The following is a 15,015-nucleotide window of genomic DNA, read 5'->3' on the forward strand; positions in this document are numbered from 1 at the left end:
AAACATATAATTAGATAACTGGACTCACTCCTAAAAACGCTCTATGTTTTTGGATCTGGATCTAAAAGCCCCATAAAAAAAAAGTAAGTGAGGACATAAGGGGAACAAAAATGTCATTCTCATTGCCCAAGCAATTAGAAATCCAAAACCATGCTAATCTATGGAATCCAAATCTTCCAAATTTTGGAATTGAATTCCAAAATTTTGTGTGGGTCTTACCTTTTCTTTTCTCCCCAAATTTAATAAACAAAGGTATACCCGCTAATTGAAATTCAATTCCTTATTTTAATTCCAATTACGGTTACGTAAACTCACCCTAGGAAGACAATGATGCTGCCTGCTTCTTCTTCTTCTTTTCCTTCTTTTTCTTTTTAAGTTTTGGGTATTTTTTTATGGGTTTTAAATTCGTCCTTTTATGGTTTTATAGAATTTTTCCACATGCCACTAGTTAATCGGACACGTGGGCTCTACTTGTATGCCCTGTCAGCAAACTAAGAGAAAACTTTACGGATTAAATGGCAAGGACCAAACTGATTTGTGATGGTCAATTTTAGGAACAATATTGATCGATTTTCAAATTAAGGGATCAACATGATGAGTTAGGTCAATGTCAAAAACCATTTGTAATAAAAATCTTTTAAAATGTGATGACAAATAATTTGATTTGAAAGTGAGAAGAGAGAGACATAAAACCAGTATGATAAATATGGTTTATGTTGATTTAACACTCCATGAAAGACATCGACCCAAAACATTGATATTTGTATATATCAATTCGTTCAAAGATGTCACACTCTAGCCAATAGATTATATAACAAGAAGACTCTTTGATTTTGCAAATTCAATACTAAATTAGGCTGTCCATTTTGTGGTTTGGCTGAACTCTTTATTTACTTAGTGTAAAAATATCGATGTACTAAAAAAAAAAAAAGACCCCTTGATTTTGTATCTCATTTATTTTTAAAAGGATTTTATTCATAATAATTCGCATCATTGACCAAAAAAATGAAAAAATCGTTTGGATTTCTGTTACTGTGTTTGTTTCACTTTTACCTATCACTCAAATCCAAAATAATAAATAAAAGAAAATCTAAAATTCAAGTACTAAATACTTTCATGATGAATGATATGATACTATATTTCACAGTAAAAGTAAATAAAATTAGTCAGGAAAATGCCAAAAATGCCTTCTTTTTTTTTTCAAAAGAAAGAAATTTTATTATAATCAAATGGAAATATTTACATCTGAAGCCAAAGTATTAAATAGTCATTATAGCACAAGATCATCTCAATTATGAAATCCTCCTTCTCGGGTAATAAAAGAAGCCACTAGATGCTCTGCTTTGTTGCAAACATAAGGAGCGAAGATAATTCTACTGACCTCAATTGTTGTTTCAACCACTGAACATCAAAAAGGATGCCTAAGAAGACCACATTTTTGTACTATTTGATATGTATATACCATGTCAATTAATGAATTCATCTTATTGAATTTTAATTTTATGCATCATTTACCACGTAAAATGGTATACAAATATAAGTCTCCCTAGCATTACTCAATTTGTAAATACAATCAAATATTAACAAATGAAATGAGTTGGAAACTTGAGATATGCCATTCCAACTTAGATTTTTATTCTTTATCTAAAAAAAATCCAAATCCAAAATGTATATTTCTTTACTAAACCCCAACTTATATTTTGTATTTTTATAATTCAAATTTCATTTTGTTTTAAGTTTTAGATATTAATTTATAAATTTTCATTTATTTTTTAGCTTCTTCTATTGTTTTTTGAAGTTTTAAGTTGAAATTGCTACTATACTCCTAGAATTAACGAAAACAAAAAGACAGCGTTAGTGAAAAGAACCAATGGTGCAACATATTGTTATTATTTTTTTTTAACAAACGATAATTTATCTACACTAAGACAGGGACGAAGCCAGAGATTTGTATGAAGGGGAGCATCCTCAAACAACAAAGTCACAATTAAAAATCTCAAGAATTTATTGAACAAAACACTAATATATTAATCCATAAAGTTTTTCATACAACATATTACAATATTCCTCGAATCGTTTTCATGTTTTGAAAGCATTGCATGATAATATCATTACCAATACCATTAAATATCTCTCTCTATAAAAATAATCACGTTATCATTCATCCATTGATTTCTAAATAAAAATGCCAAAAACAAATTAATGAAGTAAAGTCGTATAAAATACCTTGTGGAGTAAAATTCTTGTGTTGAATTTTGATAATTGATTACTTGAACTCCAACTGTCTATAAAACTCCAAATTTAATTGAGTTTTGGTTGAATGAAAGGGGAGGAAAAATCTGGAGAAGATGAGGACTGGAATTGCTTTGCCGTACGTGGTGGGATGAGTTTTGTGTGTATTAACGACCTAGGATTAAGAAAACGGGGAGGCACAATTAAATTGTTATCATGTAGGGCATTGGGGATGCAAAACGGTAGACTAGTTTAGTTGGCTACCAATTTTTTTAATTGTAGTTTAATTAGGGTTGGTTATTGAGAATTGGAATGCAACCATACATTTTTTTTTTTAAATGAGTGGGGGCATCCACCCTATAGGCCTACACTAGCTCCGTCCTTGCACTAAGAGGGATGAGGTGAGCTTAGCCTACAATAGGTTAGTAATAATGTAGCTCAAATTTGTCTTTGGTGAGAATCAAACCTCAGACCTCTCACTTACAAATAAAGAAGAATACCACTAAACTGTAATACTAAGCAACAAATATTATTATGTTCAATGACTAAAGAAACTAATACGAGAATAAAATTAAAATTAAGCTAAGGAAAAATCTAAAGACCATTGCTACAAGCCCATAATTTTCCTTGGAACTAGCTTACATTACCTACATGGATTTAAAGGGCAAGAAGAGAAAAAGTGGAAGTAAAAGAGAGGTGACGAGTGAGAGTAAAAAGAGAGAGAGGGGGGAGGAACGGCTACTTCGCAGTCCAAAATATCAGTGTATTCAAATCCCACCGTTTCATCCGTTGCTTTCGCAGCTGATTGGCTCACTTACATTTACTCATCCATTTATGATTTATCATTACGTTCGTTGCCATCTAATCAGAGACCAAATCTAACTTTTCACTAAAATTGGTTGGTTGCCATCTAATCAAAGACTAAATCTGATTATTCACAAAAAAAAAATAATAAACAAATCATAGTAGTATTTCGTACTGATAACATAAATATATGTACAAACGTTACTGTGTCGATATAATCATATTAAATAGGTTGCTCGTATCACATACAAAATTTCAGAATGTACAAACAAAACAAAAAAAGGAAAAATATAAAATGATTTCCCTTACGAGAATCTCGTGACTCTCCACTGAAAAATGGAAAGGTGACGATTTCAGTAAGAACTTGAAACTTGAAACTTGAAAGTAAGGATTGCTTCATGGGTTTTACTATTTTTAAAGGATATTTTTTTGGGTTTTCTGTTTTTTTTTTTTTTTTTTTGTAAGATTTTAAAATTTTAAAATATTTTTTGTTTAATTAAGTTTTTTAAGTAAGTGCCACACGGTCTTGAAATGAAGGACACTAATGATGAAACCGTGTGATGCTGGTGAAGCTCTGACTTTTAAAATCTGACTTGGTAAATAAATTAGGAGAGAGAAAGAGAGAAAGATGGGAAAGAGGAGAGAGAGAGAGAGGGACAGAATGTGAAGATGATAGTAGAGCATACTTATACAGAAGATACAGAGCTACGTACACAGCAACCAAGAGGGTATTTTGTATTTTCCTCCTCATACCTAAATAGAAAGGAAAAGACAGAAAGTTTGCATTAAGAACAAAAGAGAAAGTGAGAGCGTAAAAACAAAAGGGTTTTCTTTTCTGTGGCTTCGGATTCTTCTGCCAAATCGTGTCTGCCAGCTTAGGAAAAAACCATTTTACAAATCTGCTGTTTGGGAAAACAAAAGCAATCCGATTCACCCCAAAAGGGGAATGCTTTGATTACCTTTGTGTTTTGTTTTGTGTGTAAATTCAGAAGAAGAGAGAGAGAGAGAGAGAAAGAGAGAGAGATGGTGGAGACTTGGAGGTGGGTTTTGCTGGTTTTCAGCATCTGCATTTTTGGGTGGAGTCCAAGCTCCATCAATGCCGCCACAGATCCCACAGATGGTCAGTTGCCTCACCCAACTCTTATTTTCTCTATTTTTTTCTGTTTGTTTGAATTAGTATCAGTTTATTTGGACTCTCATGAGCTAACTTTTGGCAAATCTTCATAAAGTTTGAAACTTTAGTTTTTTCCTTCCGTGTTAAATACTAAACCCACTGAATGCATTGTGGATTTGACTTTCTTTAGGAAATTACAAGTTGTTCTTGAACTGCTTATTGGGAGCCAGATTTGTGCTTTTACTTTTGATTTTTTTTTTTTTACATTAGTTTGTTTATTTATTTTTTGGTTTGAAGAGTTGTATCTGTATGAAGGGGCATTTGAGGAACTGTTTATGTGCGCAGTCTGGTCTGATATTAGTGATGTAGATTAACTTTGCCTTGTTTAAACAAAAATTCTGGGTTTTAATGTGATTGCTGTTTGGCATTCATGTAATTCGAGCTTCTGAAAAGATAATAAAATTAGTCCTTTTCTTTATCAAAGTGATAATTAGATGTCGCCGTATGACCATCATTGCCACTTTTGAGTTTCAAAAGCGTTTAATTCCCACGCTGAGTGATGATGAAAAACTGTTACAATTGCTACTTTTCTGTCATCAACAATTCCCACTAGCGTTTAGGATAGGTTATTAGGAAGTTAAAATTACCATTGGATTTCAAAAGGATGCAATTTGGAAATTTATTTTTAGAAGTTACAGGATTTAAAGTTGGTTTGGCTGACCTATTCAGTTGAATTTCTTATTTCCCTTAGATGCATCAATTTATGAATGAGGAACTGAAGTATACGTTTATACACAATTTTATCATATGACAAAATGCATATATAAAACGTTCAACATAAGAGAAGTTACATCAACTTGGTTGATTCAAACCAACGGTTATCTTGCTCCTCTACGTCCAGTGAAGGTGAGGATGCACTCTTGGTTTGGGAAATTTATGAATGACACAGAATTTCTGAATTCTGAGCGTGTTTTAGATTAATTCAATTGATTTGCATGCTTGTACCATTATTGTTGGCAAGTCTAATCCCTTCAGAATTTTAGTTGTTGCTGCTCTCCTTCTGGCTCAAAGATGCTTCGGCAATTACGTTTATCTTATCTGATTTACATCATATTCACTCTGGAGTCTGGACCCTATTTTACTTCTCTTCAAGTTTCATTGCTCTGAAGAAAGCACATTATTGCAACTACATAAAATTCATTTCATAGCCCACTTCTGCTTTATTGAATTTTCTTTTGGCATGTTCAATGCACAGTTAGTGCTCTGAAGGTCTTGTACAGTAGCTTAAATTCCCCATCTCAGCTAACCCAATGGAGTCAAAACGGTGATGATCCATGTGGCCAGTCGTGGAAAGGTGTTAAGTGCTCGGGCTCACGAGTAACAGAAATGTGATTCCCTACTTCCTCATTCATTTTCCTAGATACTATCACATGTATGCTAATTTCTGATACCTCTTCTTTCATTACTCTTTTTTATCAGTGATTTATCAGGTCTTCAACTTTCTGGGATGCTAGGGTATCAGCTTCAGACTCTGACAGCACTAACCAACCTGTAAGATCAATGGTCGCATGTGTCAAATTGATTGATCCATTTTATTTTGCTGATTAGTTTGATCTCATGATTTGAGTATTTGACAAATTTTGCAGAGACATGAGCAATAATAATCTTGCAGGCACTATACCGTATCAACTTCCTCCGAACATGACACGATTGTATGATTCATAACCACATTTATCTACTGTTCTGTGTGTATTATCGCACTTCTAGTTTGTTTTATACAATATTTTAAAAAACTAGCCTCGGGGCGCGCCTAGGGTGCCCTTGAGGCTGGGCGCTAAGGCTAACACCTCTGTTTTGCTGGAGTGGGTGAAAGGCTTCGCCGGAGCCGCCTAGGCGCGCCTCAGGGTTTTTTGTTTTTTGTTTTTTTTTTTTTTTTTTTTCAAACTCCCAAACCCAAATTTTGGGTAGGGTTTTAACTGCCTCATACCTCTTCCTTGCACTATCGTCTCTCTGCCTTTTTATTCTGATTTTTATTTTTTTATATAATGGATGTGTGTGTTGTCTGTGTGCATTGTTATATGTGTGCTCATTGTGCTTTTCATCCTCTATTTTATATATATAATATAATATATATATATGTGTGTGTGTGTGCGCGCGCGCGCGCGCGCTTAGTGTGATTATTGATTAATAATCCTTTTTTTTTTAATATAATATATGTGTACCCTCAGTGTATATATTAAAAAATTTAGATCCCGTGAGGCTTCACCTCACGCCTCACGCCTAGGCTGGGCTATCCCTTGGATGCCTCACCCACGCCTCACTCTTTTAATACATTGGTTTTATAACATAAGCCATCTTCTCTATGTAGAAACCTTGGTGGTAATAACTTCAATCAAGACATCCCTTATTCCATCTCTCAGATAACGTCTCTTACATACCTGTAAGTAAATAATTCTTTATAACTTTGGTCACAAGACTCGCAACTTATCGAAAGTGTTTAAAGTAAACCAGTTTCATTCTTTTGGGGACTGCAGGAACATTAGTCACAATCAAATTCAGAACCAGCTGGGTGACATTTTTGGAAAGCTCTCTTCTCTATCCGTATTGTGAGTTCTCCTTCCATCCTTCTTGTATATAAGTAGCCTGCAATGAAGTCCATTTTGGCATGAGTGCGTAGTTTGCAACTTGGCCATTCCTTTATCAAAAACCAAAAAAATACTAATATAACTAGCAATAACATTGTACCATATTGCACAATCAGTCTATATAAACAATCTTTGAAGAATTATGTTTTTGTTTTTCTATGAAATTCTGCAAGTGTCAATCATCTCCTTTGAAAGTCGCTAAATAATTTATGTTGGTTTTACTCAAGGACCAAATGACGATAATTCTTTTCTTCGCTTCAGGGATCTGTCTTTCAATTCTCTGTCAGGCAGCCTTCCTGAGAGTTTTAGCTCCCTCTCAAGTATGCAAACAATGTAAGTAATGAAAATTTTGTTATTATGGTAATGATTGTCTAGTTTGTAGTCTTGACTCTTCCCTGGAATTGTCTTCCTTCAGGTTCTTGCAGAATAACCAGTTGACAGGGACTATTGATGTCCTTGCCAATCTGCCCCTTGATAATCTGTGAGATATCCATACAACTTAGCCAGATACTCATTACCACTCGCCACTCTGTTTCCTCAAAGTGTCATGGCTTTCAGTTTCAGCCCACTAAAGTACTTTTGTTTGTGTTTCTTAGGAATATTGAAAATAATCATTTTACCGGCTGGATTCCGGAGCAGTTGAAAAACATTAATCTGGAGTAAGCATTCTATTATTAGCTACAGTTATTTCAAATCTGGACTCTGGAGAGAATATGGTTACAATATACAATATGGTTCTAAGGAATTTCATTGCAGGAAGGATGGAAACATGTGGAACTCAGGTCCTGCACCCCCACCCCCACCTGGTGCACCCCCACCTCCAGCCAAGAGCAACGGAAATCACAAATCTGGCAGCAACAACTCACCGTCAAAAGGTGATTCAGGTGAAGATGATAAGAAATCAGGAATTGGGGGTGGTGCCATTGCAGGAATAGTGATATCTCTTCTTGTAGTTACTGCAATTGTAGCATTCTTTCTCATAAAGAAAAGGTCAAAGAAGTCATCCTCAGATGTGGAAAAGTTTGAAAGTCGGCCCTTTGATCCCCTTGCAAGTGAAGTGCAAGGTACCTACAATTTGTCTACATTTTACATTTAGTTGAGCATTATCAGAAATTGTTTTGTCCTTTCCGTTGGTTTGCTATTCATGCTGTTGGGTTTGACTTCTCTAGACTGGATATGCTTATATTTATTTTCTGCAATATTCCTGCTGGTTTTAGTGTATGATACTGCTTTCTTTGTTTATCAGTTGGATTGAGTTTATTAATTTACCCCCCAAATCATTGAATTGAAATTAAAAGGTCGAGATCTACGGTGTTATAAAATAAAAAATATTCTGAATAGGCCACATATGCATTTCAATCACGTTTGTTCAGATTCTTTAAGTTTTTTGTTGAACCATTTTTAACTATGAAATGGTTGTTGAATGTTAACTGCTTTGTCTCCCACACTCCAATGCAGAAATGAAATCTGTACAAACCCCTGCCCCATTGGACTTGAAGACCTTTGATACTCCCGCCGTACTAAATCTTAGACCCCCACCAGTTGATCGCAATAAATCATTTGATGAGGATGAATTCGCAAAGCAACCCATTGTTGTCAAGAAAACTGTCACAGCTCCTTTAAATGTGACCTCATATTCAATAGCAGACCTGCAGGTGGCTACTGGCAGCTTTAGCATTGACAACCTTCTTGGTGAGGGGTCTTTTGGACGCGTTTATCGGGCTCAATTCGATGATGGGAAGGTATACCGTTTCCCTAATAAATCTATATGCCATGACATTGATGTTGGAAAGGTTTAATCTCTTTTAATTCAGTGACGTCCCTTTACATAAAGGAGTAATGCTTTTTCTTCTTCATATCCTGTCCGAAGATGACCGACTTGCTTGTTTACTTTCATATTAATTCGACCATTTAATTTACTTTTTTGGTTGAAATCTTCTGCTCTCTCTCTCTCTCTCTCTCTCTCTCTCTCTCTCTCTCACACACACACACACACACACACACACACATGCACGCACTGGCGTATGGACACCCTTGCAACACACACACACACACAGTGAATGTTATGGAGAGCCAGTATGATATCCTGAATGCATATATGCTTGGTTAAGCATTTGTTGATTTATTTATTTATTTATTCAAATGCTTCAATTCCAGTTGTTCCAAAGACTGAAGACGGAGTAGAATAATTTGTTACTACTTTTAACAATGTTACAGGTTCTTGCTGTGAAGAAATTAGATTCATCTGTCCTTCCTAGTGAGTTGTCCGAAGAATTCACCGAGATCGTTTCAAGCATCTCCCAGTTGCATCACCCAAACGTAACAGAGCTGGTGGGTTATTGTTCAGAGCATGGACAGCACCTGCTAGCCTATGAGTTCCATAAAAATGGTTCGCTGCATGACTTCCTGCACCTATCAGATGAATACAACAAGCCATTGACATGGAACTCTCGGGTCAAGATTGCTTTGGGGACTGCACGTGCATTAGAGTAAGTTTGTTAGTGGACGTCCATGCTTTGGCTTACATATTTAAGCTCACAATCATTTTTGAAACCTCGTTGACTGGAAAAATGTGTTGCTGGTACTTACAATGCTTTCTTTTAGGTACTTGCATGAAGTTTGTTCACCATCTATTATTCACAAAAATTTAAAGTCAACCAACATATTATTGGATGTGGAGCTCAACCCTCATCTTTCGGACTCTGGCCTTGCAAGCTCTATCCCCAATGCTGATCAGGTTAAATTTGGAATATCATACGTTTGAACTTTTAACTGTTTTCATATACATCCAATATGAACTGATAACTCCATTATCTGAAATTGTATCCTAGCTGAATAGCTGTATTTTAGACATAGATGATTATAATTACCAGGATTTACGAAAACTCATAACTCAGATGCACCAGTCTCAGAATCAAAGATACTGAGTTCGAATGGAAGCATACTCAAATTTCTATCTTCGTATTATTGTGAATGATAGTAAGGTTCTATTTGTCTAACATTTACTTAAATGGACCTAGAGAAATAAGGTAGGAGCAGACTTTAGAACACTTTAAAAACTACTTCTTGTAATCATGGAACACATTCCATGACCCAAAATCATCTATACTTGTTAGGAAGAAAAAATTCATGTGTGAAACTCGGCTAAACAACCATTTCATGCCTCATAAGGGCTGAGACTTTATAGCTCACTTCAAGTGTCACCCATTTCTGATTGTCGGAAAATTATACGACGTAGTGGGTGTCTTGCTTAAGTGGTAACAGAACACGTGCATACCTCTTGCATCAGTCGGATTGATCATTATTTTTGTGGGAGTGCTGATGGTTTAAGTTTCACATGAGCAGGCATTGGACCACAATGCAGGATCTGGGTACAGCGCACCTGAGGTTGCCATGTCTGGCCAATATACACTAAAGAGTGATGTCTATTGTTTTGGAGTGGTTATGCTGGAGCTTCTTAGTGGGCGGAAACCATTCGATAAGTAAATATTGACATAAATTAGTGTTACTATCTTATTAATGTTATTACCATTTGTAAAGATTGGTGAAATTAATTGTTGTATGAAAATTCCTTGACAGCTTGAAGCCTAGGTCTGAACAATCTCTGGTTCGATGGGCAACACCCCAGCTCCATGATATCGATGCACTTTCGAAAATGGTAGATCCAGAACTCAAGGGGCTCTATCCAGTTAAATCTCTGTCACGGTTTGCTGATGTGATTGCCCTCTGTGTCCAGGTAATGCACACGTAGAGTATGGAATTTACACTCAATTTAATAATGTCTAACTTGTTACGGCATGAAGAACAACCGTCGGTTATTCATACCATAACAAATTATAGGATTGTGGAGTTTGGGGACTTTTCATAGTGTAGTGTGAACTGAAGTGATGATCTGATCCTTACCTTCCACATTATGGTGCAGCCCGAGCCTGAATTTCGACCTCCCATGTCAGAAGTGGTTCAGGCATTAGTTCGATTAGTGCAGCGAGCCAACATGAGCAGGAGAACGGTTGGAAATGATCAAGGATCATCCCATGGAGGTGGCAATGCCGATGCACAGGACAACCCGTCTTGAGGACAGCTTGAGGTGACAATGGGGACACACATGAAGACACGCCTCAGGAAAACCGTGTACATTTTGAGTACATTCGCTTGGCTACACCATATGTTACCGAGCGTACGTATACCCTTGGTAGTATATGCCTGTTAATATTTTTACGCAGTTGAGGTAGGTGTTTCATTTTTGAGAACTTTTCCGAATTGAACTGGGTGGATTTGGAGCATGTTTCAAATGAGAAAGTCTGAGTATTTTTCTCACTTTATGTATACATTAAAACCAGTGCGTGCACCATTAAACGAGCCCTGGTGGTGCCGGATTCCGGTCGGCCAAATGACAGTTTGTATCACAAACTGAAGATATCAGTGATCAGAATGCAGTGCAGGCTGCGGGAATCACGCACTTGATTTACCTTGTAGGCTTGTAGCTGTACAATATTCCTGTAAATAATTTAAAACTTCAAAATTCTTTATTTGTTTCCCGGCACATATAAGATTGGGTCGATAGTATTCACGGCAGCATTACATGTGGCGTCTCTGCTGTTTGCATCAAAATGGCAACAGAAGATGGAGTTTTGTAAGAAGAGGATAATAACAAGGAGCAAGCACCTGAATCATTGACCATCTTTCAACACAATAATTGTAAACATTCACCATCACCACTTGGAACAGCTGCAAAAGAAATTGTCTAGCAATTGGTGTGGCAAGAAAAACAAGTGTCGTATGTTTTTCGGTTGGACCAGCTTAGTGAAGCATAAATTGTACGAGATTAGTTTATAAAACAAGCAAAATACAAAGTTTAAACAACAAACATGAAGCAGCCGAAACCATCTCCCTCCACCAGAGAATGCATCAATTCTTGATGGCATCTGGAAACACACTATACTAAGTCCTCTGCTCAATTGTAAACCATGTACTTTGGTGTTGCACTGAACTTCTGATACCCCTTTATGACCTTGTTAACAGCATCGAGGAAGTCCTTCTCTGTTGCCGTCTTCCTTCGGGCTCTTATGGCATACATCCCAGCTTCCGTGCAAACACTCCTAATATCAGCTCCTGTGAAAGAGATAACAATGTCACAAAACCAAAGTCCAGTAACACAATGTCAAGATACGAGGGATGTAGCAGGTCATATCACAAGCACGAGACCATGGGAGCACATCAAACATAACAACGAAGATGCAAATCACAGTATTCTCACCTTTGGTTACCGTAAGGTGAGGATGCAAATGATAACAACATCAGATCAAACTAAAAATAACAACACCAGGAGGACTAGGTAACAATGACATTTTGTTTATCAATGGTATAGAAAGCATCCTTACCGGTTGAATTTGGGCAGAGACGAGCCAACAGTTCAAACCGAATGTCCCTTTCACAATTCATTGTTCTTGTATGGATTTTGAAGATTTGTGTCCGACTCTCCAAGTCGGGAAGGCCGAACTCAACCTTCCTATCCAACCGTCCTGGCCGCAGTAGGGCTGGGTCCAGCGTATCAGGCCTGAAAAAAGATCCAATAAAACCCCATAGTATAATAAACAGGCAGATGTTAATTAAAAATTAGAAAGAAACCAAATATAAATCGTGTAAAACTGCAAAACAAATACACAAACCAACCTGTTTGTTGCCATCAAGACTTTAATATTTCCACGAGCATCAAAGCCATCCAACTGATTCACAATTTCCAGCATAGTCCTCTGAACTTCATTATCTCCGCCCACACCATCATCAAACCGAGCTCCTCCAATCGCATCCACTTCATCGAAAAACACAATACAGGCCTTCTTTGAGCGCGCCATCTAAAAACAAAAAAAAATTACAACATAGTTAGAGAATAGAGCAACAGAAAAATAGTACTCAAAATATTTCAATATGCTAAAACATGCAACTATTTCTAACCTGGAAAAGTTCTCTGACCATCCGAGCTCCCTCACCAACGTATTTTTGAACAAGCTCACTCCCAATCACACGAATGAAGCAAGCATCAGTTCTATTCGCGACAGCCCTAGCCAGAAGAGTTTTACCAGTTCCTGGAGGCCCATAACAGAGAACACCCTTAGGTGGATCGATCCCGAGCTTCACAAATTTCTCAGGGTGAAGCATAGGCAGCTCAACAACCTAAGATAGATCAAGTATATATGCACACTGTCAAGTTTATATCCTAAACTAAAAACAGTAGATATTAATACATGTTAAACACAAGGAAACAAACTAACAATGCAAATAAAATGGTCAAAACTATACGCACTTCTCTCATCTTTTCAATCTGCTCCTTACATCCACCAACATCATTATATGTCACATCTGGCTTCTCTTCCACGGTCATCATGGTCACACTGGGATCAATTTTTGGAGGCAAAGGAATCTGAATTTGATACTTGTTCCTATCAACCCTGCAGTGGCAAACTAAAGGTTAACCAGAAAGACGCTACGAATTTAAACAAAACCCCAACTATAATCACTATAAATTTGCTAAAGATGTGAGCACATGATAAAACACAGCACTAATTGCAATCCCAAGAGAACAAACATTTTCATCACTAAAAACACAAATATGGAATGCTATAGCAAAACATAATATAGCATGGTGATGAGCAAGGACATGAGAAGTATGCAATGAAGGCCCAAAACTGCATTGCTGTATTAAATTACTATCCCTATTTCTTAAAAATTTCACTATTGCAGAAAATTCTTTTAAGATGTTTGTTGGTGAGTGGCTTACCAACTATTATCAAGCATAACATTATGTGCTGCATCCTAAACGAGCGATGCTCATGGATAATCAAATAAGATTTAAACAAGATGGAAAACAATCAGAGTTCACAAATAGGAGGACCTACCCCACACGCATGCCTTCTTCTATATCCGTTGGGGAAACCTTGTCACCCAGACCCACAACAAACTGAAAACAAATTACACAGCATTAAGAATGTAACAAGAAAATCAACAGATAAAAGATTGAAAAATAGAGCAAAAGTAAAAAAGAAATAAATAGCTGTATGGAAAAAATTGATGAAAAAAGAGGTTAGACCTTGGCAATTTGTTTGACATTAATGACGTATTTAGCATCCTCGGAATTGGGATTGATAATCTTTGTACATCTAGCCACCTGGTTTCAACAAATTAATCAATGCCTCCGTATCACATTATAACACAAATCAGTGAGTGTATGGTTGCGTGTGTAACCAAACCGAAACGAACCTGAAGAGGCTGTTCCTCCTGCATCATCTGCTTGTCGGAAACAAGATCATACTGGCTGGGTGCAGCCAACCCAGTGTCGGACTCCTTGATACCTGTAAAAGCAATCAAATTTAACTCGGCCCATCCACAAAGCTAACCACCCACAACTAGAACTTTCAAAATTCGGGGCACAAATCGAGCAAACAAGCTACATACCGCGCAAATCATTGACCCTTTTAGCCAAATCCTTTACTTCTTTCTCTGCTTGCTTAATGTGCTTCGAGTACGGCCCTAATCCCTGCATATCCCATTAAATCACCACAATCAATTAGCGCTAATCAACGAAATTACTCTACGGGAAATTTCAGGATTATTAATTAGGGTTTTCGCTGAATCTGAAATCGGTGGGATTGGGGTTTGTGGAAAAAGAATTGAGTTGAAGAACTTACATAGGTCTTCATGATGACGATGTCGTCCTCGTCGAGGGGTCTAGGGTTCTTCTCATCCTTGATGTCTTCTGGTTCTGGCGCCATCGGAGAGTTTAGAGAGAGAAACTAGAGTGAGAAAGAGTAGAAGTTTGGAGATTGGGACTGTGCTCTGGTAAATGTTTCGTATTTCAATCGACCTTTTCTTTTTGTTCAAGCTAGCTATATGCCCAAATACGATACTCTGGGTTTTGGTCACGTGATCTGCGCGTGCAAGGATTGGTGAAAGTTCAAATGTTACTCTTACCATGTAATTATACCTTATTTTTAGGGGTATGATATCTACATATCTCTTTTTACTTATTTCACACTTTTTTGGTTTTTGACCGTCGGATCGAATGAATTGAAGAAGATCAACGGACAGAAATTAACAAGGGGTGTGTGGATAACACACCCTTATTTTTATACCATCTCAAGTGACATCTAATGCGAACAGTTATATTATTTAAATTAATCAAAATTTTATTTAATTAAAAACAATTTAAAAAACCTTGTGTAA

At 36.7% G+C, this 15,015-nt stretch overlaps 2 protein-coding genes across 2 annotated transcripts; one reads left to right on the plus strand and one right to left on the minus strand.

Moving 5' to 3' along the window:
* The first annotated feature begins 3,718 nt into the window (after positions 1-3,718).
* LOC125468331 (protein STRUBBELIG-RECEPTOR FAMILY 6-like) lies at positions 3,719-11,324 on the plus strand. The gene is made up of 16 exons (XM_048563973.1): positions 3,719-4,156; positions 5,406-5,538; positions 5,630-5,701; positions 5,797-5,862; positions 6,519-6,590; positions 6,685-6,756; positions 7,057-7,128; positions 7,211-7,276; positions 7,392-7,454; positions 7,552-7,859; positions 8,254-8,537; positions 9,013-9,284; positions 9,400-9,532; positions 10,141-10,277; positions 10,375-10,531; positions 10,718-11,324. The coding sequence occupies exons 1-16, from the start codon at positions 4,060-4,062 to the stop codon at positions 10,868-10,870; spliced, it is 2,157 nt and encodes a 718-aa protein (XP_048419930.1). The 5' UTR covers positions 3,719-4,059; the 3' UTR covers positions 10,871-11,324.
* Positions 11,325-11,440: 116 nt separating this feature from the next.
* On the minus strand, positions 11,441-14,655 carry LOC125468332 (26S proteasome regulatory subunit 7-like). Its single transcript, XM_048563974.1, has 10 exons — positions 14,481-14,655; positions 14,248-14,329; positions 14,053-14,144; positions 13,883-13,960; positions 13,692-13,753; positions 13,100-13,244; positions 12,751-12,969; positions 12,469-12,650; positions 12,177-12,352; positions 11,441-11,907 (listed from the first exon to the last, which is right to left on the minus strand). The coding sequence occupies exons 1-10, from the start codon at positions 14,562-14,564 to the stop codon at positions 11,750-11,752; spliced, it is 1,278 nt and encodes a 425-aa protein (XP_048419931.1). The 5' UTR covers positions 14,565-14,655; the 3' UTR covers positions 11,441-11,749.
* Positions 14,656-15,015: the final 360 nt, after the last annotated feature.

Source organism: the organism of the source record quoted next, unplaced genomic scaffold, assembly GCF_019419815.1.
Source record: "Pyrus x bretschneideri cultivar Hongxiangsu unplaced genomic scaffold, Pyrus_bretschneideri_v1 Contig37, whole genome shotgun sequence".
NCBI lineage: Eukaryota > Viridiplantae > Streptophyta > Magnoliopsida > Rosales > Rosaceae > Pyrus > Pyrus x bretschneideri.

Bases quoted from the DNA above. Each gene is read 5' to 3' on its own strand.
- LOC125468331 (XM_048563973.1), top strand. From the start codon at position 4,060: ATGGTGGAGACTTGGAGGTGGGTTTTGCTGGTTTTCAGCATCTGCATT. The intron at 4,157-5,405 runs GTCAGTTGCCTC...TTCAATGCACAG, and splicing joins CGCCACAGATCCCACAGATG to TTAGTGCTCTGAAGGTCTTG. The intron at 5,539-5,629 runs GTGATTCCCTAC...CTTTTTTATCAG, and splicing joins GGCTCACGAGTAACAGAAAT to TGATTTATCAGGTCTTCAAC.
- LOC125468332 (XM_048563974.1), bottom strand. From the start codon at position 14,564: ATGGCGCCAGAACCAGAAGACATCAAGGATGAGAAGAACCCTAGACCC. The intron at 13,754-13,882 runs GTCTAACCTCTT...ATTTGTTTTCAG, and splicing joins ATGTCAAACAAATTGCCAAG to TTTGTTGTGGGTCTGGGTGA. The intron at 12,651-12,750 runs GTTAGAAATAGT...TTTTGTTTTTAG, and splicing joins TGGTCAGAGAACTTTTCCAG to ATGGCGCGCTCAAAGAAGGC.